This window comes from Rhinolophus hipposideros, assembly GCF_964194185.1.
Source record: "Rhinolophus hipposideros genome assembly, chromosome: 20".
In the NCBI taxonomy this organism is placed as follows: Eukaryota; Metazoa; Chordata; class Mammalia; order Chiroptera; family Rhinolophidae; genus Rhinolophus; species Rhinolophus hipposideros.
The window spans coordinates 9,724,141-9,748,050 of NC_138066.1; the positions used below are offsets into that span (position 1 = coordinate 9,724,141).

General features: G+C 39.3%; 1 protein-coding gene and 1 pseudogene across 5 annotated transcripts in view; one reads left to right on the forward strand and one right to left on the reverse strand.

Moving 5' to 3' along the window:
* Positions 1-929: 929 nt before the first annotated feature.
* Positions 930-23,910, reverse strand: part of NDEL1 (nudE neurodevelopment protein 1 like 1) — a 30,087-nt gene continuing 7,106 nt past the window's right edge. For 2 of the 4 annotated variants that reach the window (XM_081028957.1, XM_081028958.1), the window contains exons 2-9: positions 23,030-23,127; positions 21,791-21,944; positions 20,742-20,890; positions 18,336-18,472; positions 15,183-15,356; positions 12,893-12,984; positions 8,415-8,566; positions 930-2,166 (exon numbers count right to left, since the gene is read on the reverse strand). In XM_081028957.1, the coding sequence (XP_080885083.1) occupies positions 2,073-2,166; positions 8,415-8,566; positions 12,893-12,984; positions 15,183-15,356; positions 18,336-18,472; positions 20,742-20,890; positions 21,791-21,944; positions 23,030-23,115 (1,038 nt within the window). In that variant the 5' untranslated portion in view covers positions 23,116-23,127 and the 3' untranslated portion in view covers positions 930-2,072. Of the gene's footprint in view, positions 2,167-5,397; positions 5,433-8,414; positions 8,567-12,892; positions 12,985-15,182; positions 15,357-18,335; positions 18,473-20,741; positions 20,891-21,790; positions 21,945-23,029; positions 23,128-23,910 lie in introns of all 4 variants that reach the window. The other 2 variants (XM_081028960.1, XM_081028959.1) reach the window with 2 other exon arrangements.
* On the forward strand, positions 16,681-16,932 carry LOC308489240 (small nuclear ribonucleoprotein G-like; annotated as a pseudogene). Its single transcript has one exon. The product of its transcript is annotated as a small nuclear ribonucleoprotein G-like (transcript).

The following is a 23,910-nucleotide window of genomic DNA, read 5'->3' on the forward strand; positions in this document are numbered from 1 at the left end:
CCCTGCTTTAACCGGAGTAGCTCTACTCATTATGTGTTAGACTGAGGGTTCCTGCATAAACAGAGAGGTCTGCTAAGTGTTTAAGCCTCTGATCTAATCCACTCTTTCCAGTGATGGTTGGGAAAGAAGCTGGCAGTTGCTGTCCCTCAGTGAGGACTTGAAGTTTTCTTTTCAACTGCTCGAGCCAGCACAAGGGGGCACAACACACACACCGCTGCAAGCATCTCAGTGTCAGCTTACAACATTTCTAGGAATGACTAATAGAAGCTATTCCTGCCATGTATTAACAGACAGAAGAAAGTTCTGAAAATGTATACTACTTAGTTTCTTATTTGCTTAGGCATTTGATTCACTTACTTAAAAGTTTAAAAACTATACACTATACTGTTTCTGATCTTTGTTATAAGCAGTGTTCAGAACCTGACACAGTCATACAGACTCTGTTTACATGTTTCTCAAGTCCAGTCATTGTCTTGCTACCAAACACCTGGCACTTTCTCCCACTTGCCAACGTCAATCTGAGAAATGAGAAGAGAAGCCCAGACCCGAGTAACCTCTAATCCCAGAATACCAACACGAAAGGTAGCACAGCTGGAGAACCAGCTCCTGGATCCATCATGGTTACCCCATGACCTAACAAGCTGCCTCCCTCAAAGTTCCGGTCCTTCCAGACTTGCACAAGGGGCCTGGAGGTTCTCAGGCTGCTCCCGGAAATCGCAGTGAAGAGAAACCAGCACTGAGAATCAGCATGACAACGTCCACACGGTGTGTTAGGTATCTCGTGAGGACGCCTGAATTGTCTTTGTCCCATCGCACAGCTGCTGCCCACCTACATGTCCCATGTCAGAGCAGGAGTGACATCTGCATCTGGCTTTGTCACTCCAGCTTTTCGGCAGGAACCCAAAAAAGCAAACTTGATACTTTTTTTTTGTGAAATTTATTGTTTCCACATTAAAAGATTTTTCTGAGGGGAAGTATTTTCTTTTCTTTTAAACCACATGATGATCCTATACAGCTGCCCAGAGTAGGACACCATCATAAGTCATTAACATGCCATATGCGGTCTGAATAAATAAAAGCTACAAAGCCCAAGTTATATACAAATATCTTAGGCAAGAATGTTTACAAACCTATGTACAAGAACACAAATGTAAACAGTAAATGCAGCATGAGAGTAATCAGAGGATGTACAGGGACAGCCATTTACGGTCAATCTGCTCCCCCCCCCACCCCCCGGAGCCGGCACCAGCCAGGCCCTAAAATCAGGCCACTCCACCCTTCCTAACAAAACTGGACAGGCCCTCAGAAGACAAACCAAAAAAGATGAAGATGTCATTTAACTGAAGGACCAGAAAGCTGGCGAGGAGGTTGCCGCAGCCTCCACCCCTCGTCTGAGGCCCACGGAGGAGAAGACACAGAGACGAGCCCTGTGTGGAGCCAGGCCCCCGAGGCTCCTGCCATCTGGGGCTCAGACGGGCATTCCGCTGCTCTGGGGGCGAGTCAGGGGAATCCTAACTGCCACAGTGAAACCAGAAGGTGCAGAAAACGTTCCCTAATCCAGTGAGCTTCCTGACTCTTTGCCAGCAACAGGCCCAAACTGTGTGGGGTGGACTTGGGCGACACATGATCATGGGCACTGACGATGCCTGCGTGGCAGCTCAGGAGGGCACACGTCGACCTGATTTGTGGGAGAACTTCTAGAAGATTTGCAGTGTCCTAAATACAACTAAATCCTATCAGTACAGCAGGGTAAGGGCTAGGAGGCAGGTGTGATGAATGGGTACTTCTGCATCCAGTGACCAAGTAATACACGTATCACCTTGTGACCCACAAAAGTGCAATCATGTGAAACCAACGGCACTACGGCGAAAAGAGAAAATAGCCGGTATTGATATCGCGCAGAGTCCTGGGGCTGGGCAGCGGCCCAGCAGCCACCACGGCATGCAGCCTGCCCTCTGCCAGCCACGGAGAGGCAGCCAGAGGGGCACGAGCTGGGCCCAGGCACCGAAGGGTGAGGCGTGGGTGTCCTGGGCTGTTGGAGGAGGGCAAGCCCCCACCTGGAGACTGGGCACTCACACACTGAGAGGCAGCATACCCGGAGCGGACGACGGGCGTGAGGAGCCCAGACCAGGAGGAGGAGGCGCTGGGTCAAAGCCGTTTACTGCCCTGTGGGGTGACCAGGGCAGAGAAGGGGAGGAAAAAGAGAAAGAGAGACTGTCATTTAAAACCAATCGACACACAGCAGGAAATTCATTTGCTCTCTCAAACTATTCCTCTTCCTGGCCCACAGTACAATCCTGATGGCCAGGGAGACTGGCTGCCTAGAAAGTGTCAGCTGTTTAGACTTGAGAATTCAGTGGTGCTGGGTGATGACACTAAATGCTCCCTTCTCGGCACCATCATCACACTGGCCGCTGCAGCCACAGCTCGGATTTTCCCCCACAGAGCAGGTCTACATGTCTGCCAATAGGGAACTAACTAACTAAATACTGGTACAACTAAACGATGAAACATATACAACCATTAAGAACACATTCCACAGGCTTTAACAGCATGTAAAAATATTCAGAATGTAATTAATGCTAGGTAGAAAAAGAAGGTTACAAACTGTGTATGTTCAATGAAGTGAAGAAAAAAAAGTAAGTAGTAGATTCTAGACTTCAGCCCCTTATACAGACAGACATTACTATCTATGTGGCTAAATCCGGAATGTGCAGGGATACACATACACATACACACACGTATATAAAGTCATACACATTACAGAAGGAAAATGTAACAGTAGTTACTTTTCTTCCCTCTGGCTTATGGGAAAATTTGATTTACTACGTTACACTTTTTGTTTTCTAAATCCCCTACAATATACATGAGTATCTTACTGAGGGGGGGAAAGTAACTTTGTTAAGCAAGCAAAGCTGGATGGGTAGGCTTCTGCGCAGACTCCTGAGCAAGCAGCCCAGCCCAGCGCAAGGGCCTACAGCAGGACCCAGCACCCACGGCCAGTGATGAGGAGCAGCCCACCCCACCCCACCCACCTGGCAGCGCAGCCACGGGAAGCAATGAGGAAGTGAGTACACGACCTGGAACCTCTCTCAGGAAGCCACTTCAGCCTTTCCATTCTGAAGAACTTCCTGGGAAAATCTGTCCCACTAGCTATTTGGGAGATGCAGCCAGCTGCAAGGGGCCACACTGCACCACTCCTGGCCACCTCTGTCCCCCCAACTCACTCATCAGAGGGCCCAGGGAGTGTAGCATAGACTCATGGAGAGAAGTTCTCTTACACAAAATGCAGACGCGCATGCCCCACAAAGATAACTGGTTCGTACACTGAAGAGGTGAGTGCTATCTCAGAGACGCAGGCATGCAGCGAGACTTGACAAATGGCCCGACTACTTTGAAGAAACTAACCTCATAGATCTCGAGTCTGAAACCAAGCTACCCACAGATAGGCCAAGAGCTATAGGAGGGGCTCTGACGCATGTAATTTCTCCCCGCTGTACATTTTCCTGCCTCAGTGAAGCACACCCCACATATTCCCTTTCCTTTGGGGGGCTGATATTTGAGCCTCATCACATTTGAAACCTTCAAATCATCCCTCCCTATTCTGCCAAGGCTAGATGCCTGTGCCACCTCGGAGGGCAGGAGCCACAGCCTGCTGCCACTGCAGCCCTCACATAAGCCCCGTCTGTCATTTGTCTGACTCGTCCCAGAGTCTCAACGCCTCCTTCTGCTAAAACCTCAGGGAGAACTAGGCAGGCCTCACAAACCTCAGCTTTAAACATGTGAACATCACATTCCTGGCCTCACGGAGCAGGGCAGGGCAGCTGTACTACAGACAGCCCACAAAATTCGGCAGATGGGAAGCCCGATGGCTCAGCTGGTTAGAGCGTGAGCTCTTAACAGCTGGGTTACCAGTTCGATTTCCACATGGGCCAGTGAGCTGCGCTCTCCACAACTACATTGAAGACAACGAGCTGCTGCTGAGCTGCCAGTGGGCGGCCACATGCTTAGTTAGAGCACGAGCTCTCAGCGACAAGGTTGCTGGTTCAATCCCCACATGGGCTGTGCCCTGTGCAACTAAGATTGCAAATGATGACGGGACTTGGAGCTGAGCTGCGCCCTCCACAACTACACTGAAGGACAACGACTTGGAGCTGATGGGCCCTGGAGAAACACACTGTTCCCCAATATTCCCCAATAAAAAATTAAAAATAAAAAAAACCTAAGTAATTTCAACTGCTAGGGTCTCACCTAGCACCTCTCTTCTTCAAGATGTGGGAAGTAAAAGACCAGAAAGAGGGAGGAGAAAGCTGACCCTAGAGGCAGGACTGTCAGTCTGGTAAGGTCCCTTCTGGGACCTGCAAAGTTGTGCAATGGGAAGAGGTTTCCAAGAGAAGAAACACCTCCATTCTCACTACAATTGGTTTCAGGGAGCAGCTAAAGAGCTGCAGGGAAATGTCCTAGTGGACAACACAGGACTGACGAGAGAGAATGGAAGGGATGGAAATACAGATCTGGGAATTCTCTATGTAAAAAAGGTTCCAGAAACTATGAAATTTCATGGCCTTACCACCAAAATCTACTTAAAGAGTCTGAAAAATAGAGAATCCAGCTGAGAAAAGGAACTAAGATCAGTTGTAAAATGGCAACAGAAGTGAAAAGGGGCAAAGAAGCAGGACCATAAATTGAACACAACAGAGATAAAGTGTGGACACTAAATCCATCAAAGTACCAAAGGATTTACATGAGAAGGCAGTAAAAAAAGGACGAGAGTGGACTAGAGCTAATTCAGGAGAACAGGCAGACAGACATACTCCAGACCCCCGTCTCCCTAAAATGGGTAAATGGAAGCTCAGAGCAGCTACAGCCCTCGGCCCAGGCTCTGCAAACTGAAATGTACCTTCCTGAAAAGTAAGGCAGATCCGATCTATACACATCCCCATCTACTATTCCAATGTACTTTGGGAAACAAGAGCTAAAGCAGAGGGGAGAATCCCCGCACCGCAAGGCTCCGTAATCAGTGCCCGCTTTAAGAAAACAAGTACATGGATAACAAGAATCCCAGTCCCACAGACAGTCAAATGTGATCCCAGGGCCTGCCTGTGACCCTTGACCTCCCCAGACTCCTAAAATCATCACTACAGCTCTTGACCCTACACCAGCAGCACCACCAGGCAGGCCTGCTATGCACAACTGCCCAGGACCACTACAATTCATTTGTTTTTATTTTGCACAGCTGAAACAGTCAAGTCAAACAGGAACTTGAAAGCTCACTCATGGGTAGTAAGTTGGTTAAAGCAGAGTCAGCCCCATGCAGTTAGTAAAACCAGTTTGTTAATGTATTTTCCACCACACTGAGAAAGAATGAAAAAGAGCACAGCAAACAAATTCAGTTACCCATGAACAACGTGGGAAATATGACTTTTTCTTGCCTAATAAAAAAAAGGAAAAAACATTAAACAGCAATACAAGTACTATTTACACATTGTGCCCTAAAATTAGACTCTGCCTACCTACCTACATGCAGCTCAAAAATCAGGCTGGCTTACAAAAGAGTGATACATAAGAAACTAAACAGCTGTGAAGAAAAAGAATGTTTTGGAGAGAACTGAAGTGACTATATTGCACATGAATGTGTATCCTTTTAGATGAGTAACATGAAGGCCTAGTAGTGGTTGGAGGAAACAGAGCAACACCTGAGAAGCAGGCCCAGCAAGTCATATTTTAGAAACTAGCAGAGGTGATCACAGACTAGATAAAATCCTGATTCCAGGAAGCCTTCAAATAACCAGAACTTATAGAATATTTTCAAATCCCATAAAGTAATATATGATAAGGTATGTTGTTCTAGGTATTAAGGCCTCATTGCCTCTGAAGATTTTGAGTGTGGTGGGAGGGCTAGGTACATATATATGTACATTCACACATATGCACCCGCACACAAACTGACTCTTTCCCAAAAACAACGCTCCTAAAAGTCTCTAGGAGCACTAGTAAACCTATAGTGACAGTGCTATCTACACTGTTTTTAGGAGTGAGAGGTGAGGCAGGCACATTCTAGAGCCAAAGACTTTTTTAAACAAACTATTTTTTCATGGTGAAACTACAAGCTATGCTTCTAAAAGAACTGGCATTTCTACTCTTAACCTGCCAAATTTAATAATGGAGCTGGGACTTGGGATATTCCCCCCTTCCTTTTGCAGCTGGTACATGCCATCATGGTTTTTATCTAGTAAGTAGGTTTGCAGGAAGAAACGCCAGAGGCAAAAAGCCAGGCAGGCCAGCCGGAAGTCAGAATCAAAGCAAAACAGCAAGAAAGTAAGGACGCAGCAAACCCCATGGAAGAGTTACTCTCAGGAATATGGTAACTAGACAAATATAACTCAAGCAGAAGGGTAATATTTGAGTGTGTATATACAATCCATTTATCATATAAACTAAACACTTGAGGAAAGACCAGCCCACAAAAGCATATTTAATTCTTAACAGAAACAGTACAATTAAAAAATTGTACTATTTAAGCCAAAACTAAATATCACCTGGAACTGTTTCCACTGGGAAGCACAACTACCTCGAGGTTCAGCTCAGGAAACACAGCCTACAACTGCACCCAGGACGCCCCTCGGGGACAGGGGTCTCCCTGACAGCGCCCAAGGCCCACTGCTGGTTCCAGGTTACTCTGAATCCCCCTCCTCTCAGGATGGTTTCACCTCTGGGCTATGACTGCCCTGGTGCCCCCTGGTGCCCCGATGCTCTGGGTCGGGTCAAGTGGAAGCCAGTCTCGAAGGCAGACAGGAGCAGCGAGCCTGAACTGACCACGTTCCCCCTGCCTCATCGTGACTGTTTCCTGGACTCCCTACAAATGCAAAGCCATCTGTCTGACCTGTCCATTTCTGGTTTGTGCCTCCTCTCACGTCGGAAGGTGCCCAAGGCAAGAAATATGATTCCAGATAAAGACTAATAACTACTATTGCAGGTAACTACAAGTTGCAGGAAAAAATAATCAGGCACTGTTTCCAACACTCAGGAAGACTACCCCTAGACTGTCCCTGTATTGTTTGGGGTAAATGGCAACTCTAATGTCAAATTCCTATCTATTTATTGCATTTACCATTACAGTATAAAAATGAGCAATCCTCAAGGTTGCCTGAAACTCCTAAACCTGAGGAAAATTAATTTTATACTTACTCCCCCTGAGGAACCCCAATGGTTAGAATAAAGTTCTGATTCATACACTGACATTTTAGAATGCGCTCCTTAATGAAACACGTATACTTCAAGGTAGAATTCTCTAATGGGAGAGAAACCAGAACACTCCACTCTACAAGGGTGGGCAGCAGGAAGCTTTCTAGAGTGCACTGTGTACCAACTCGCGTCCTCCATAAATGTGCCATAGTTATTGAGGAAAGCAGAACCTATACAAGAAATTGTGAACATTTCTAGAGTTGTTATCTGTGTTCCTTTCACAGCACAGGAATGAACAGCCTCTATGACTGAAAGCAGAGACAGTGGCAAGAGACCATGGTGCCTCAGCTGCTGTTCCAGTAACAGCCACCTTAGGTAACACTGTCAGCATCCGCAAGACCACAGGTCTTGTTCACTAGTTATCTAAATTAAGGCACACCCATAGAAGAGCATAGCCATGCAATGTTTTATTTTTTTAAAATTGAGGTAGAATCGTATGTACTGACATGAAAAGAGAGTGGCAATATTAAGTCACAATAGGCACGTTGCAGAACAATTTTTAAGGTATAATCCCATTGATTTTTAAAAGCATATAGAAGATACATGAAAGATTTTCCATGCCTGAGAATAAATGTAAGGATGCAAAAATAGTGTGAAAAGAAAACATTTACTTTTTCCTTTACAAACTTCTGTATCACCTGAAATCTTTTTGCATTAAGGATGTATCACTGCTTCAATCTTAAGTCAATTTTTTTTAAAATTTTCAATTCCCCAAACACCATCTTCACATCACACAAAACTTGTGTCTCCTAAACTATATTTGAACCAGTGGTTTTATATTTTTCTAAAATCTTCAGACAGGTTTGTTGCCGAGTTTGCACATATACTTGATTATAATGTTCTCTTCTATGCTTAAAAATACTTGCCAGGAAAGTCTACTAGCCAGGAAGTACCTTGAGAACATCACAGGCATCTTTAATCCCCAGGGCCTAGCACTGCTGCCTGTCACGAGTCTGCTTCCCAAGACAGAGCTTCAGAGTCTGAGTTCTCAGGGCAACAGACTCCATGGGGACTAGACGGCAACAACAAATTTCATGCGCCCTGAGATTTGAATGATGACAGGCTTCACATAGATTTATCAAACTGAGTTTACCTTTTGAAAGCTTGAATAAGCTCACTTAATAATGTACAACTTTACTACTCGATTATTTAAAATTTCCAAAACTTACCCTTTGTCGAAGAAAGACGTATGTCCTGATCTAGAGAACTTTGTGCCGTTGCTGTTCATCACCCCACAGTTAACATTCCCTGAAATATAGGATTTTCGTGATGCTTGGTCCTTTGCGAAATTCCTGCAAGCTGCTAACTTGGATTCTAAAGCCTACAAAAGGAAGAAGGAATGATCTGGTTGTCAAAACAGTAGCTGCACATAAAAATTTGCATTTCAAACCATTTCTATTTCAAGACTCAAACCTTATTCTTTCAGTTGATGGTGGTTACTTAAGCCATAATCAATCACCTTTCTAACAGAAAGAGAAAATGTTTATGCTGACTCCCTTTCTAATGAGCTCAGAATATTTTACGTATTCCTCTCAGTATTACTGAGGGATACATATGTAATCCTCACCCGCAACTAAGAAAAATGCGGCACAATCAGAGATGGATCCCAGATCTTTTGACCCCCCCATTATTTCTTTCTGAATTGTGGACTGTTAGTTGGCTAATTAGGGGTAGGTGTGGCTATGTGTGGGTGTATTTTCGGAGCAAGCACTATAAAGAATGCAAAAACATCACTTGAGAATTTTTTTTAAAGCAGCTCTTATTTCCATAGAACTTCAGTTTAGTTATTTCTGCTGCATCGGAATGAATAAGAGAGCATTTACAACATCTCACATGAAGTTAAAAGCTATTCTATTTCTGAGAACACAATGTAAATGTCTAACTGATACCCTTTGTCTATAATTAAATAATTCACCTGAAAATGACACCAGCCCTTTAGCATTTACCTCTAAATTGGGTGCCCTTCTTAGCACCTGTCACCATGACACGTGGCCAGTGCCAGGTTCTACAAACAGATGAGGTGAAAAGAACAGGAGTTCCTCATCTATTTCCATCACACACACATACCACCAATTCTCCCTCTCCCATGAACACTTTTGACCCCTCTCCCCACCAAAAAAAGGAGACAAAAAAATAGTCCATTCTTATTATCCATGACATCAAGAGATTAGGAATGCATAAAGTATCCACAAATAATATATTCACTGAGAATCCTCCCCCAATAATTTCAATCAGAGCTGTTAAGAAACAGCAACAAAAACAAACTTCTTTCTCTTCTCCTTTCCTATAATAACAAAAGTACTTAGTAAACAACCTAGTAAAATAACAACAGAAAGAAAAAAGGTAACGACCTTGTAGGATAAGCTTGAAGTAAGCATTTCAGCAACATGTTAAATATACAAATACACAGTAAAAACTGAGAGCCATTAATTTCCTATATTCCAGACACTCATTCATTTATTCAAATATGTACTAAGCACCTATCATAGAGCAGGCACAAGCTGTGTCTGAGACATCGGGGAGACAGACACCCAAGTACAAGTACTAGGTCTGGCACTCGAGGGAAAAGAGTGGCCTAGAAATCAAGATTTAGAAGATACCTACACCAGATAGTTGACAAAACCATGGTTGTGAATAAGAAGATCAGAAATCTAAGGACAGAGCAATGAATAAAAACAACAATGAAAGGGTGGGCAGATGAAGACCCAACAAAATGACAAAGAGGAATGGGTAGGAAGGTGGGAAGCAGACATGACACAGCATCAAAGAAGCAGAGGAAAGAAGGTATTCCAGAAGAAAAAAAAAAGTCAGTGTTGAATGTTTCAAGTAAAATTAGGACAGAAAAGAGTCCATTGGATTTGACAGCGCTAAGATCATCAATGAGCAATTTTAGTGAAGTGAACAGGGAACAGAGCCCCTAACAGGATGTGTCGGGAGTGTGCATGCAGTCCAAAGTGCTAACAATAAATGCAGACATGCTTTCAAAAAACTTAGTTGTGAAGGGAAGAAAGAAATAGGATGATGGCTAAAGAGAAATTTAGAGTAAAAGGAAAGAATAGCTGCTTTTATGTTTGCTTTATAAGGTAAAAAAAAAAAGTGTGTATATAATATGTAATACATAAATATTAACATATAGGGAGTAAAAAAATGGAGAAGATGCAGGAGACATGAAGATGAGAAGGCTGGAAGGAATGGGATCCAAAGCACAGAAGAACAAAATTAGCCATGGCAGGAATATGACACTTCGACCACTGAAATAAAAAGGAAAAATGGCTATAAACAGGGGTAATAATAGAAAAGTAATAAAAGAAAAAAAACCAAAATTTTAATCAGCTGGCCTTGATTTCTCAGTGGAAGAAGATGCAAGAGTGAGGATGAGGCTTCCAAGTAGTTCAAGTCAGTGGACAAAGTAGTGCGAAGAAATAGAAAATAAAATATTCATAAAAGCATGCAGGAGTGGCAGACACCAGCAGACCAAAAGTTCTGATGACATCTTGGAAGTCAGACTGTCAGCTAAATAGGTAAACCATGCAAGGACTCCAAGTTCAACTTTCATGCACCATTTCTGAATAAATTACATAAGGTAGTAAAGCAAAACGAACAAGAACAAAGAAAGATGACAAGTTGGGGTCCAGAAATGGGCAGAACTAATCCTAGAGTATATAAGAAATTCAAGGGTGACAGCGGCACAGCAGCCCTAGATGTACATCAGAGCTTCCAGTAAAGAGTGAACAAGAAGCGGAAGCTATGAGATATTCCGAAGAAAGAGTGTATTTCTTCCATCCACAAGGAAAAAGGGTAATTAGAAATGCTAGGAAAAAAGAAAAAGACACACACGTCAGCTCTGACACAAATATGAAAAAAACGGTATGATTTTGAGTAAATGGTAAAGAACAAAATCCTTGAACCATCTGTTGAATAGCACAAATAAAATGATCCCAAAGGCCAGTTCCTCCTCTAGAATTACATAGTAATATGTACATGGACATAATATTATAGATGCTATTGACTAATTTTCAATTCTCAGAACCAACCAATGGAGAGTTCAAGAAGAGACAGAGACAGACACACACAATAAAGAATTAAGATATAGTAAATTCAGAAATAGAGGATTTGTATTTACAATTACAACAAGAACTAACAAGAACAAAAAATAAAAAATTGGGAGGCTGTAAGTTAAATTCCTCATCTTTTTGCTTAAAGTTGGTAAGTCAAGATACAGAAAAATAAACACAACATTTCAAGTTATAGATGTAAACACCATAACACTTAGAACAAATGGGATACAAAATGGTTATCTTAAGAGTGAGGAAAAAGTATGTACTGTATGAATGACTTGTGCACATTATATTTTATAGTAACTTTTAAATGCAGATTTAGAGTTAATCTGGTGGTTAAAAATAATTTTATGAGTCAGAAAAGATAAACATAGGACTTTGTATCTTGGCCTCTCATTTCTTCTACGTATAAAGTATAATGCAAATACTTTTTTCAGAAAATTATCTCAAAAAATTAAGTGAAGTGGTGGTGGACAGAGGGAAGTTTTAAGGGTAGATTACTGAAGAGAGAGGTTCAAGTCACAGAGCGAAACAAGTAAACTGACTAATGCTAGAAATGCTAATGTTATAGTGGCTTAAATCCACACCGTTATATAATTGTTTCCATGCTCTAGATCAGGGGTGTCCAAACTTTTTTCAACAGTTTTCACCAAGGGCCATATGCAGTAAAATACACAAACAGCCGGGCCACTCACTCGAGGTGAAGTACGAATTGCCTCACCTGGTTTATTTAAGTAAACTAAATGTATTTTGGGAATTTGCTGTGGGCCAATTAACAATGAATTGCGGGCGCAGTTGGCCCGCGGGCCACAGTTTGGACACCCCTGCTCTACATGAACGAAAGGAGACATCCAATCTCTTGACTGATCCAGACTGCAGGTCTCCTCCATGGCCAAAAAGACTATGACCAACAGTAACAGAGTTAAGTGGGACCATGGAGGAGTAGTGACAAAGTAGAAAACAAGGGATCACTTTAAAAAAAAAAAAGGAGCTCTCTTGATAAGGTCAAAGAGTGTTATACAGAGAAAAAAACTGAACAAGCAGAAAAACAAGTTTAATATTTCAAAAGCCAAACTATTCTGGAATACAAGGTTAGAGCCAAGGAGATGGCACTGAAGTTGAGGTGGCCAAGGAGCAGTAAGACAGGCCCAACTGCAAGTAGAAAGTTATGCCAGGAGCCAATGCTCAAGTCCTACAAAGAAAAGGCTCAGGGATCACCAGGAGGATCAAAGAAGACAGCAGCAAAGAACAGGATTAGAGGGCGGTATTAGACATACAACAGGAAGTATTTTAGAAGAAAAATGGAGGAATTGTGGTGTTTTAGAAACAGCAGTGGGGGACACAAAGAATGTCCAGTGGGAAGCTAAGAGCTCAGCACACAGGACCTTCTGCAGAGACCCCGGCAAGCCCCCACCCTGGAGGTATTTATCTGGACCAGTCTCAGCTGGTCACTGGATGCTTTTGCTTCTCAGCTTAATTACAGCCTTTAGCCCAGGAAGGTATCCTTTTTTCTTTCCTCACTTCAAACTAAGAAATAATTCAATACCTTGGCAGTTGAAACACCTCGTCATAAATAATTGAATGCTTACCCCTACTTTCCGTAAGAGATCCCCCACGATGTTTAGTGCTGATATCCTAGCTGAAGGAGTTAGTGGACTGGTACCAAAACCGTTTGGTATAGCTAGAGGAAAATAAAACACAAGTGATTACGCATGCAATTCTCTTTACGTTTGGGTTCACTGTTATTACAAAGCAGTACACACTCAACGTGAACAATCAATATACATATTATACCAAACTATGGATAAAAAGTATAAAGTGGAGATACCATAAATATGTTTAACCATTCTCTAATTGATGGATATTTATTTATGTATGTATTTATTTTTAATTGATGGATATTTAGATTATATCCAATTTTTCATCATTACAAATAATGCTAAAAGGACATATAGCATATCTTTAAAACATCTAGGAGTATTTCTGAAGAAAAGATTCTTAAAAATAGAACTGCTGAGTCAGAGGATATACCCATTTTTTTCACCTTAACAGGTATTTGGCAATACTCTCTAAAAAGGTTATGTCAATATCAGCAATTTATATGGTGGTATCCTTGATAATATTAGACATTATCTTTTTTTTTGCCAATTTGATAGTCATTTTGTTTTAATTTTTATTTCCTTAATAACTAGTCATTTCCATCTCTCCTTCTGGATATCATGTCTTTATCCTCTGCACTTTTTTCTACTAGGTTGTCTTTTATTTAATCAATTGGCAAGGGCACATTGTACATTGTGCCCTATACATTGTAGATAGTCACCCTTTATATAGTCACCATAGTATATGTTGTACTTCTCAATGTGACATTTATCTTTTAAACTTTGTGTTTTGGGGAGAAAGCCTTTGGCTTCTTCACCTCAATATTATAAAAATGTTCCCCATGTTTTCTCCTAATGGTTTCCTAATTTTCTTTTTAACACTTAGATCATTTAACTCATCAGATATCTGAATTTTTTTCCCTTCAGATGGATATCCAATTGTTTTAATAACACTTAGTGAGAAAGAATTATCTCATCTGAAACGGCACTAAAACCACACACTAAATTCCCTATATATTTCAAGTTCCATTCAATTATTAGTCCATTCCACCAGAAAGATGCTGCTTTAGTTATTATAGTGTTAAACTATCCTTTTGGTATCTTGAAGGGCAAAGCCTCTTCTTGTTACTAACCTATTTCATATTTTTATTGGCTATTCAGGCATATTTACTCTTCCAGACTAACTTTAAAATCAACTTGCCAACTTGAAAAATCCTGTTAGAATTTTTATTAAAAATTTAGATTATTGATTTGGGAAGAATGAATACTGCAGTATTAAGTCTTCCCATTCAGACTCATGGTGTTTAGCATATTTATTTACGTCTTCTTCCATGCCCCTCAGCAAAAGTTTTCAATTGTGCACATTTCTTCAATTTATTTTTGAGGTAATATAGGATAATGGTTAAGAGCTCTTGAGCGAAACTGCTAGATACAAATCCATCTCTGCCATTTAATAACTGTGTGACCTTGAGTAAGTTACCTGTATGTAAAAGGGAACTAATAATAACACTTAACTCATAAAATTGTTGTAAAGTTTAAATTAGCAAATATACTTTAAAAATGCCTATTATGGTAAGTACTCAATGTTAGCTATGATTTTTTGTTTTGATTAAGTGCTAATCAGCACATAAAATGCTTTTGTTGTGCTGCTGTCGATAGTCCTGTCCTCTAAAATGTAATCTCATGGGAGGTAGGGATAGTAACTATCCCTTAGTAACTGCTTAGTACTTAGTAACTGCTTTGTCTTAGTAACTGCTATACTCCTAGCATCTAGAATAATGCACGGCGTAGAACAGGTGCCCAATGTGATATAAATAAACTGCTATACTTTCCTTGGCAGAGATTTATGGATCTCATTTTTCCTCAAATTTTGTACTTTAGGTATTATTAAATTATTATTAAATCTGTATTTTTATGGTAAGTTGTATTAAGTGCTTTTTGGAAACAGGCATTATATCAATACAATTCAATTAAAGACACACCATTTCATAGAGATCAGCTCTTTTTTATTTTTATTTTTAAAAATAAACATTCCTTAAAAACCTTTAACTTTTTTAAATCTCAGTATGTTAAGCTGCTCTTGTCTTAAATGTAGCCATGATCTCATTGTTTCCTATGTCTGAGTGGCCTAGAAGACAATTCCTTCTTCTTCACACAGTGCTAGATTTAAACAACTTTCAAGCTAAAATTACTGCTTCAACTTCAGCAACCCCTGCATCATCGGCAAACACACTTAAGTTGATAATCTACTACAGGTTTAAAAAGAGAAGACACTGCAAACCTTTTGGTGAAGGAAAACTGTTCTCTGTTCCTTTGCCAACAGGAGTAGCTGGCAAAGAAAGTGATGCTTGGACAGCAGAATCCATCTTTTCACAGTCTAGAGTTGGAGAACTGGGAGCCGACTTTCTGGTTACTTCCTGTTGTCTTTCCCGAACTGCTAGTTCTTGTCTTAAATCTGTAATAGGTTAAAAGGTAGTAAACTCACCAGAGGAAGCAAATATATCAAGCAAAGTCACACCTGAAATGCCATAAAGACATTCTTCCTAAATTACTATTTCTCAAAAATGAACTTCCTATTTAACAATTTTTATTCTAGGGGAATAAAAATGACAACTCTACTGTCAAAATGATCTTTTAGAATTTTTAAAATGCTATAACCAAAAGGTGCTATAACCTAAGACAACAGTGATCTATGCCATATGCAAAAAGAAATAGGGCAGAATCCAAAGTAGAACTCAGTGAACATATGACACAAAAATAAATATTCAATATCAACTTATTAGCTTTTATTTTAACATGATGTAGTTTGAGTATTGCAAAATCAATGAAGTATATTTTTATCTTGTTAAAGTGGTTATTTTTCATTGTCACTATGAATATTTTGTTTTAGAAAGGAAGTAGAATAGTTGCAAATATTTTTCTTGCTTTCAAAATTGAATTTTCAACCCAAAATTAATGTTTTCTTTTCCAATTATGCAACCGGCCCACAAAATACTTGCTTATGTTAAAAAAGGATACAAAGTTATGCCACTTCTGGGCACATATCCAAAAGAAGTCAAAGCAGGATCTCAAAGAGATATCTGCACACCTGTGTTCATTGCAGCATTATTCACAATGGCTAAGAGGTGGAAGCAACCCAAGTGTCCATCGTCATATAGATGATCAAGAAAATGTGTTATATACATATAATGGAATATTATTCAGCCTTAAATAGAGGCATAGTCCACGCTACAACATGGATGAACCTTAGGGACATTATGCTAAGTGAAATAAGCCAGTCACAAAAAGACAAATATTATGATTTCACTTATAGATGGTATCCAAAGTAGTCACATTCATAGCAACAGAAAGTAGAATTGTGGTTGCCAGGGGCTGGGGGAAGTGGGGAATGGGTAGTTACTATTCAATGGGTATACTGTACTTTCAATTTTGCAAGATAAAAACATTCTAGAGATCTGTTGCACAACATGAATATAATTAACACTACGGCGCTGTACACTAAAAACTGGGTAAGATGGTAAATTTTATGTTATGCATTTTTGAAAGTTTAAATATAGTGTTATTTTTACACACTATATAAATTATGAGTTCTTCAAATGAAGTTGTTCAAAAAAAAAAGGAAACACATGAGAAAACAAATTTTAAACATCTGACAAAAAGTTTCACAAGTAGTTTAAAGAACTACAAATTAAAAAACAATGATAACAAAACGCGGGGGTCTACCACAAGAGCGTGAGGGAGGCCACGAATTCCATTTGGAGGTATCTTTGAGCTCGAGCATGGTGCCTTTGAGTAGGCACATAAGCAAAGTTCACTCTCCCAACTTGAAACAATTTATGGGCAAGAAGTTATAATTGAAATTAAATGGTGGCAGACATGTCCAAGGAATATTGCGGGGATTTGGTCCCTTTATCAATCTTGTGACAGATGAACCTGTGGAGATGGCAACTACTGGGCAACAGAACAATACTGAAAAGGTGGTATTTCAAGGAAATAGTAGCATCACGTTAGAAGCTTTGAAGCAAGTATAAAGAATGGCTTTGTTCACCAGAGAAATGAACTGCTTCCATATGTCCCCTCTCCATAGCACCTGTTTTACTACAATATAAAAATTGGGTCATGTACATTTTCATATTGAACGTTTTTGTTAAATAAACTTTTGCAATAGTCAAAAATAATAACCACAATGATACCAATTTTCAACTTTCAAATGGATTTTTAAATAATTTTAAATCTACTTTTATTATTCACAATGCTACTTAACAGTGTGAGGAGGACACTCAATCCCTGTGACAAGGAGTGTAAAGTACCAATTTATCTAAAAAGTAATTTAGCAGTGTGCTTTCTATCACCACTAAAGACGTATACAGCCTTTTCCACTTCTAAGACTCTATTCTAAAGAAATTATCAAAGATTTTCCTAAATATTAAGTACAAGGATGCTATTCACAGAACTATTTATAGCAAAAAATTAACCACAAATAATAAAAAAGGACCCATCAAATAAAACATACATAGAATATTATACAACACTTATCAAAACTTATTTTAGAAGATTTTTTAATGGCATGGATTATATTCACTACATTCAGGAGTGAAAAACAGAATAGAAAAAATGTACATGTATATATAGTACAGTCCCAATAATACAAAGGAAAAAATGTATACCGTATGACCCCGAAAATAAGACCTAGCTGGACCATCAGCTCTAATGCGTCTTTTGGAGCAAAAATTAATATAAGACCCTGTCTTATGTTAATATAATATAGGACCGGGTCTTTAATATAATATAACATAACATAACATAACACTGTGTCTTGTATTAATTTTTGCTCCAAAAGATGCATTAGAACTGATGGTCCAGTTAGGTCTTATTTTTGGGGAATCACGGTAGGTGTGTTTATATATACTCATAGGAAAGAGTGGAAAGAAACACACCAAATTGTTAGTGGGTTCTCTCAAGATAAATAAATTGGCAATGATTTTTATTTTCTTCTTTGTAATATTTTGCATTCCACCATGCATAAAGAAAAAAAGAGGAAAGGAGAATTTTAAAGGAAAGTATATGTTCACTATATGTATAACGTGCACATATGTAATGTTATTATGTACATAACACAAAATTATTCAGGTAGAAGCAAAAAGGAAAAAGCCCAACTAACCAAGGAGTGTATGCACACTGGTAGTGGTTAGGCTCTGGAAAACAGCCTAAGACTTTGGACAAAATGCAAACTCTCTGTACCTCAGTTTTCTGACCTATAAAATAGGGATAGTAATACCAAGGGATAATAATATAGGTATCTAAGTAAGTTAACAGATTAAAAGAATTTAGCAGTGTCTGACAAAAGTATATAAATTTACAGTTTTAAAATGTTGATCCTAAAGCTAGCTTAAAACTCTGGCTGTAAACAGTCAAGTTTAGGTTATAATTTTACCTCTTGCTTCATCCTTTAATCTCTGTACAGAGACCAACAAAGATTCCTTTTCATCAAGTTCACTTTCTAAAAATGCATTTCGCTCAATAGCCTGATTTAGCCTTTGTTCAAAATCTTCCAGAGAAACTATTGTTGCCCTAGAAAAAAAAAAAAAAAGTAGAATCCATGAATTAAATAAACAACATGCAAACAGCTAATACAAAAGGAAACTGTCAGTTTATCTCAAGCCATTTCCTGACCTAGAAAGCCCAGCCCAGTTGAAAGAGAATGATCTCACCTCCTCTGACCTCTGGTGGCATTTAGTGTTTCTACTATCATTTGGGGCCATTAACTATATCCTTTACTCTTAAATTCCCATCTAAATTCCTTCAAGTTCCGTAAAGGAAGGCTACTTATTATACAATTTATTATCTCCCCACTGGATTTTAAATACAATACAATCAAGTTTACACATTTTCAGGAAGAAAACATTTTTTTTTTTTAATTTTGGCGCCCACCTCCAGTTAAGACCTGGTTTTTTATTTTATTTTTTTTTCTTTTAATTTTTATTGGGGAACAGTGTGTTTTTCCAGGACCCATCAGATCCAAGTCAAATCGCTGTTTTCACCCTAGTTGTGGAGGGTGCAGCTCACTGGCCCATGTGGGAATCGAACCGGCGACGGTGGTGTTATGAGCACTGCGCTCTAACCAACTGAGCCAACCAACCGCCATCAGAAAACTTTTCAATAGTTTTAGAGTATGTAAAAAATAACTAAGAATTTGTTTAAAACACAAAGTCCTGGGTCCCACTCCGTTTAATTTCTTCCTACCAACCTACTTCTTCCTGCATTTTTCATCTTACTCGTTTATTCAACAAACACTAACATGTACCTACTATGTGTCCCCCTTCCCACTACGTGCTCTGTGCTACAGATATAAATTCCCTAACCTCAAGTTAGAACTTACAATGCCATGTCCAATTTTATCAAGTCCTGTCAACAGCCAAAATTTTTGTCTCTCAGCTCCATTTGCTCTCCTCCATCTTCTGCCCCTGGCTTAATTCTTCATCTATCATCTGGATTACTCCTAGTCTTCACATCAACTCCTGTCTAATCCAATTCCTCAGTATTATCTTCTTAAATCACAATCTGATATTACTCCTTTGTTTAAAAAATTCTTAAAGAGCCCCCCATTGTCTACAAAATGACTTTCAAACATTGCACACAAGGTTCTTCACAACCTGGTCCCAACCACCTTCCGGTCTCATCTTGTACTGTCTCTATACACTTCTATCAAAATGAAATATTAATACCTCACACACTTTCCTGCCTCTCTGTCTTTGTATTTCTCTCTTCACCTGGTTCACTTCTATTTCTCCTTGAAGACTCAGCTTTCCCAACCCCACCAGGGTACTTTAGCTGCTCCCCTCTCTGTGCTCTGGAGCAGCCTGTGTATTCTTTCTACTGGAGTATTTATCACATGGACTGTCCACACCTGTAACACCCCAGGGCGTTAATTAGCTTATCTTTGTATCCTCAACTCTAGCATCACGTCATGCATTTAAGAGTCACTCAAATATTAAGGAAAGAAATGTCAGACAATAAAGTAATAGGAATAAAATAATAGGAATTAAGTTTGGAACAGTTAAGAAAACAACTAATTTCACAGATATATGAAAGCCTGACAACAGTAATAGCAAGCCATTATAGGTTGTTCAGCAAAATCATTATGAAAGCAGTATTTTGAGAAAATTCATTAGTCAGCATTAAAAGAGAAGAGAATACACAGACACAGACAACAGTATGGAGGTCACCAGAGAAGGGAGGAGTGGGGCTAGGATGAAGAAAGTAAGAGTGTCAAATATATGGTGACAAAGGGAGACTAGATTTTGGGTGGTAAACACACAATGCAATATACAGAAGATGTATTATAGAATTGTACAATTGAAACATATAATGTTATTAACCAATGTCACCCCAATAAATTTAATTTAAAAAAACAAAACAAAAAATACTTCAGAAGAGAACAGAAAGGAGTAAAAATGTAAAGACAGATCAGCTAGGAAGTAACTGCAGAATTCAGGGATAAGATGTGAGGACCTACAAAAGGTGTGGTGGTATTGGGGCCATAGAGGGAAAGATAGAGGAATGAATGAGACATGTTTTAATGAAAACACCAGCAGGACCAACAATGGTACATGAAATCAGAAGAGAAAAAGAAAAATGGAAAGAAAAGCTTGGAAGGGCATATCCAGGGAGATTACGGGTTTGGGTTAGTTTCAGTGCAATGCGTTTCAGGTGACGTGAAATACCAACAGGAAATGTTCTGGAACTAAGATCTAGGTGGTAGGTTGAACCTGAAGACATGTATTTTAATCACTGATTGTCAACTTTGGTACTTCTAACAAACTGCACATCATTCACTTACCTTTTTGCTCGCTCCAGGTCATCATTGGCCTGCTCCAGCTCTCTCACGTACTTATGCAACTGCTCCTTAATGGCCCGCGTCTGACTTAAATCATCTTCTAATACTGAGACCTGCTTGTAGCTCTGCGCATATTGATGTTCTAGTTTCTCCTGAAGGTGTGGGTATAGGGAGAAAAGTATGCATCATTAATATATAGTTTTCTTTAATCAAGTTTTCAACCCGCATTAAAAAAAATCCAAGGAATTCACCCATAATCTGAGTTGATGGTATCCCTTCTCGTTTTTACAATATTTAAAAACAATGACACGTTCATTCTAAGTGCCTTCACTCGTATAAAATTTAAATAGTCAACCATTCTCCTCTCAGAAAGAAATCTAATGATCTCTCTGAAAAGAAGTAAAATAATGAAACCGTTGCCTCAAAAACCGCAAATGTTTGCGGGAACCTGTGGGTTCTCAGGATGAATGCAGTCCAGGGTAAACACAAAGTAGACTGACAGAGTTCAAATTCCCTACTCCTTACACGCCCTCCCCGACCTTCCCCAAACATGGAAACTCTCCAAGCTTTTGGCTAAGGCAGGTGATGAAGAGTGGCAAAAGGGGTTAAATCTTTTCATCCTGAAAATTCCTTTTTAGAAGGACATTTAAAATCCAAACTAAACTCCAAAACTAAAGGGACAATGAATAATGAAATAAATGTGTGTATTTCAAACCAATATAATTTCTAAGTGCCACAGAATGAGGTAATCTGTCAAAACAAATAATAAGGCACAGCTTTTGAAAATTATAGGAACTACAATATAATATTATAAGCTAAGAACATTATAGGTAAAAAACTGACAGCTACAGAGTTTCTACGTGAACTCCTAAACTCTAAACCACCTTTTCCATGGTTCCATGAAAGAAAACAGTTCATGTCAAAAATTCACTTTAAGCCTTTTTATTGTTTTTTTGTTGTTGTTGCCTGCTGCTCTTAAGACTCCCCCTGAAAAAACGTATTTCTCATTTTAATACAATACATTAGATACCAGCTTCTACTGCCACAATTACCTTTAGTGCTTCCACTTCATATTTCAATCTTTGGTTATCAGCTTGCAAGTCTCTATTTCTTTGTTCAGCCTGTACTAACTGTGCCTCCAACTCTGCTTCTAATTCTCTGCTTCCTTCCTGGAATTCAACTAGCTCATCCCGAGCTTCCTGGAAGCTAATCAGAAACAAAGTGAGAAAGGTGAATTATAGTAGGAAGCATAACGATCATATTGAATATGATTATGTATCAGTTCAAAAATTTTTGCCTGAATGCTATGCTATAATAAAATATACAATAAAGACAATCTGTTTTGCATCTCTTACTCCATATTTGGGGCTCACTGAAAATGAGTTATAGACCCCAAAAGGACTCACATTTTATATACTCGCCCCTAGGTCTTCCTTCTTTAATGGGTTAATAAAGAAGCACATATTAATGGACAAGTCAGTTTAATATTTAGGTAAGTGTTTCTCCATATAATCTGTTCCTTTGTAATTCTATTATTTAATTTTATGCATTTAAAAATGTTATTCTGAGAAGGGGTCCATAGGCTTCTCCAGCCTATTTAGGCGTCTATGGCACAAAAAAAGATTAAGAACCCCTGCCGTAGACACACACCTTTATATCCACTGGAACAATATAATAACTGGCTTCAGCCATAACAATGAAATAGCTAAATAAAAGATTAGATAAGGCTTAGTAAATTCTGTTAACCAAAGTAGGAAAATGTATGTATATATTTTAGAAAGATTCCACTTTCAAAAGAAATTTAAGATTAAGCTTTAGCGCTCAAAAGGTTTTCCCAATTAAGTGAGACTTTATAAAATGCTCCATACCGCTAACACTCTTCTCCCTCCCTCAAAACCCTTCTGGCTGCAGACACTGGTTATGCTGCAGAAAGTCCAGCCTGCTGTATGGAGCCCTCCAGAGTCTATCAGAATCTCCAAGCCTGAAACAAGGAGGAAGGCAGCGCACATGCAGCAGGCCAAAGATGGCCACGTCGAGTAATACACACAAAAAAAGGTTAACCACCGGAAGAAATCACAAATGACACTAAGTTCTCTTACTTGTTTAATAATTTGAGTAAGTTATGGCATTTTGTATTATGTAAATACAAGCAATGTTATGACTATTACTAGAATCCCAATCCTAAATTTGAAACTCTAATTTTAACTTCATGTTAAAAAAAAACATGCAGATGTTAGAAATGGTGTATTCCAAATGCCCTCCCCTAATTTTAGGATGCTTTTCAACATTACCTTTGTTTATACTTTAAGGAAAGTTCCTTCCAATAAGCAGTTTCCTCCTTTAAAGTTGAAAAATCTGGTGTATCTTCACCATCCATGATCAAGAAAGCCTGTGAAACATTAAAGACAAATTTATAAATTAATACAGAACATGGAATCTAAGTACAGTATACAATCTGGAATAACACCAAATCTGCAGCATTTTGGAGGCAATTAAACATGAAAGATTCTACGAGTGGTTAACTCTTTATTGTAACTCAGGCACATAAATCACTTCACTGCCCCACTCTTAGGAACCACCAATACTGTGGATGAGGTCATGATAGGAAAAAAGATCAACCAAGTCCTTTGGTATAAAGCACTTTTGGTGACAGCACTAGATTTTGGTGAATTGGCCCCGCAGAATCATCCTGCCAATAAGGCTCCAGCAGTTGGCTTATAGCCAACTGATCTGGGAATGAAGTAACAGAAACAAGCTTATTGTCAGAGCTGATGCTTCTGCATGTCCTTCTCTGTTGTACACTTGCTTTAAAACACCTGCTTGAAACATTTTATGCCTGGTGACCCTACTAGGAGATCAAGTACCACAATCCCAATAATTTACTATTATTATATTTCTAAAACCATCCTGTTAATGATCTTTTAAGCCCAAAGTTTCATCCATTAAATCCACTATTCCTCCAACTTCAATGTTCTTTCATCTTGGTTCTTCTCCCAAGGCATTCACAGAGGAAGAAAAATATCTCTTTAATTAACCTTGCATTTGGACCGACTACCTAAGCTCCCGTTTGTCAAGGCCAGATAAAATACCAAAGACACCGAGCTCGCTCTGGCTTCATGCCCAACCTCAAGAAGCAAAGTTCCGTAGGAGTCTTACCTCCTACAACCCCCTC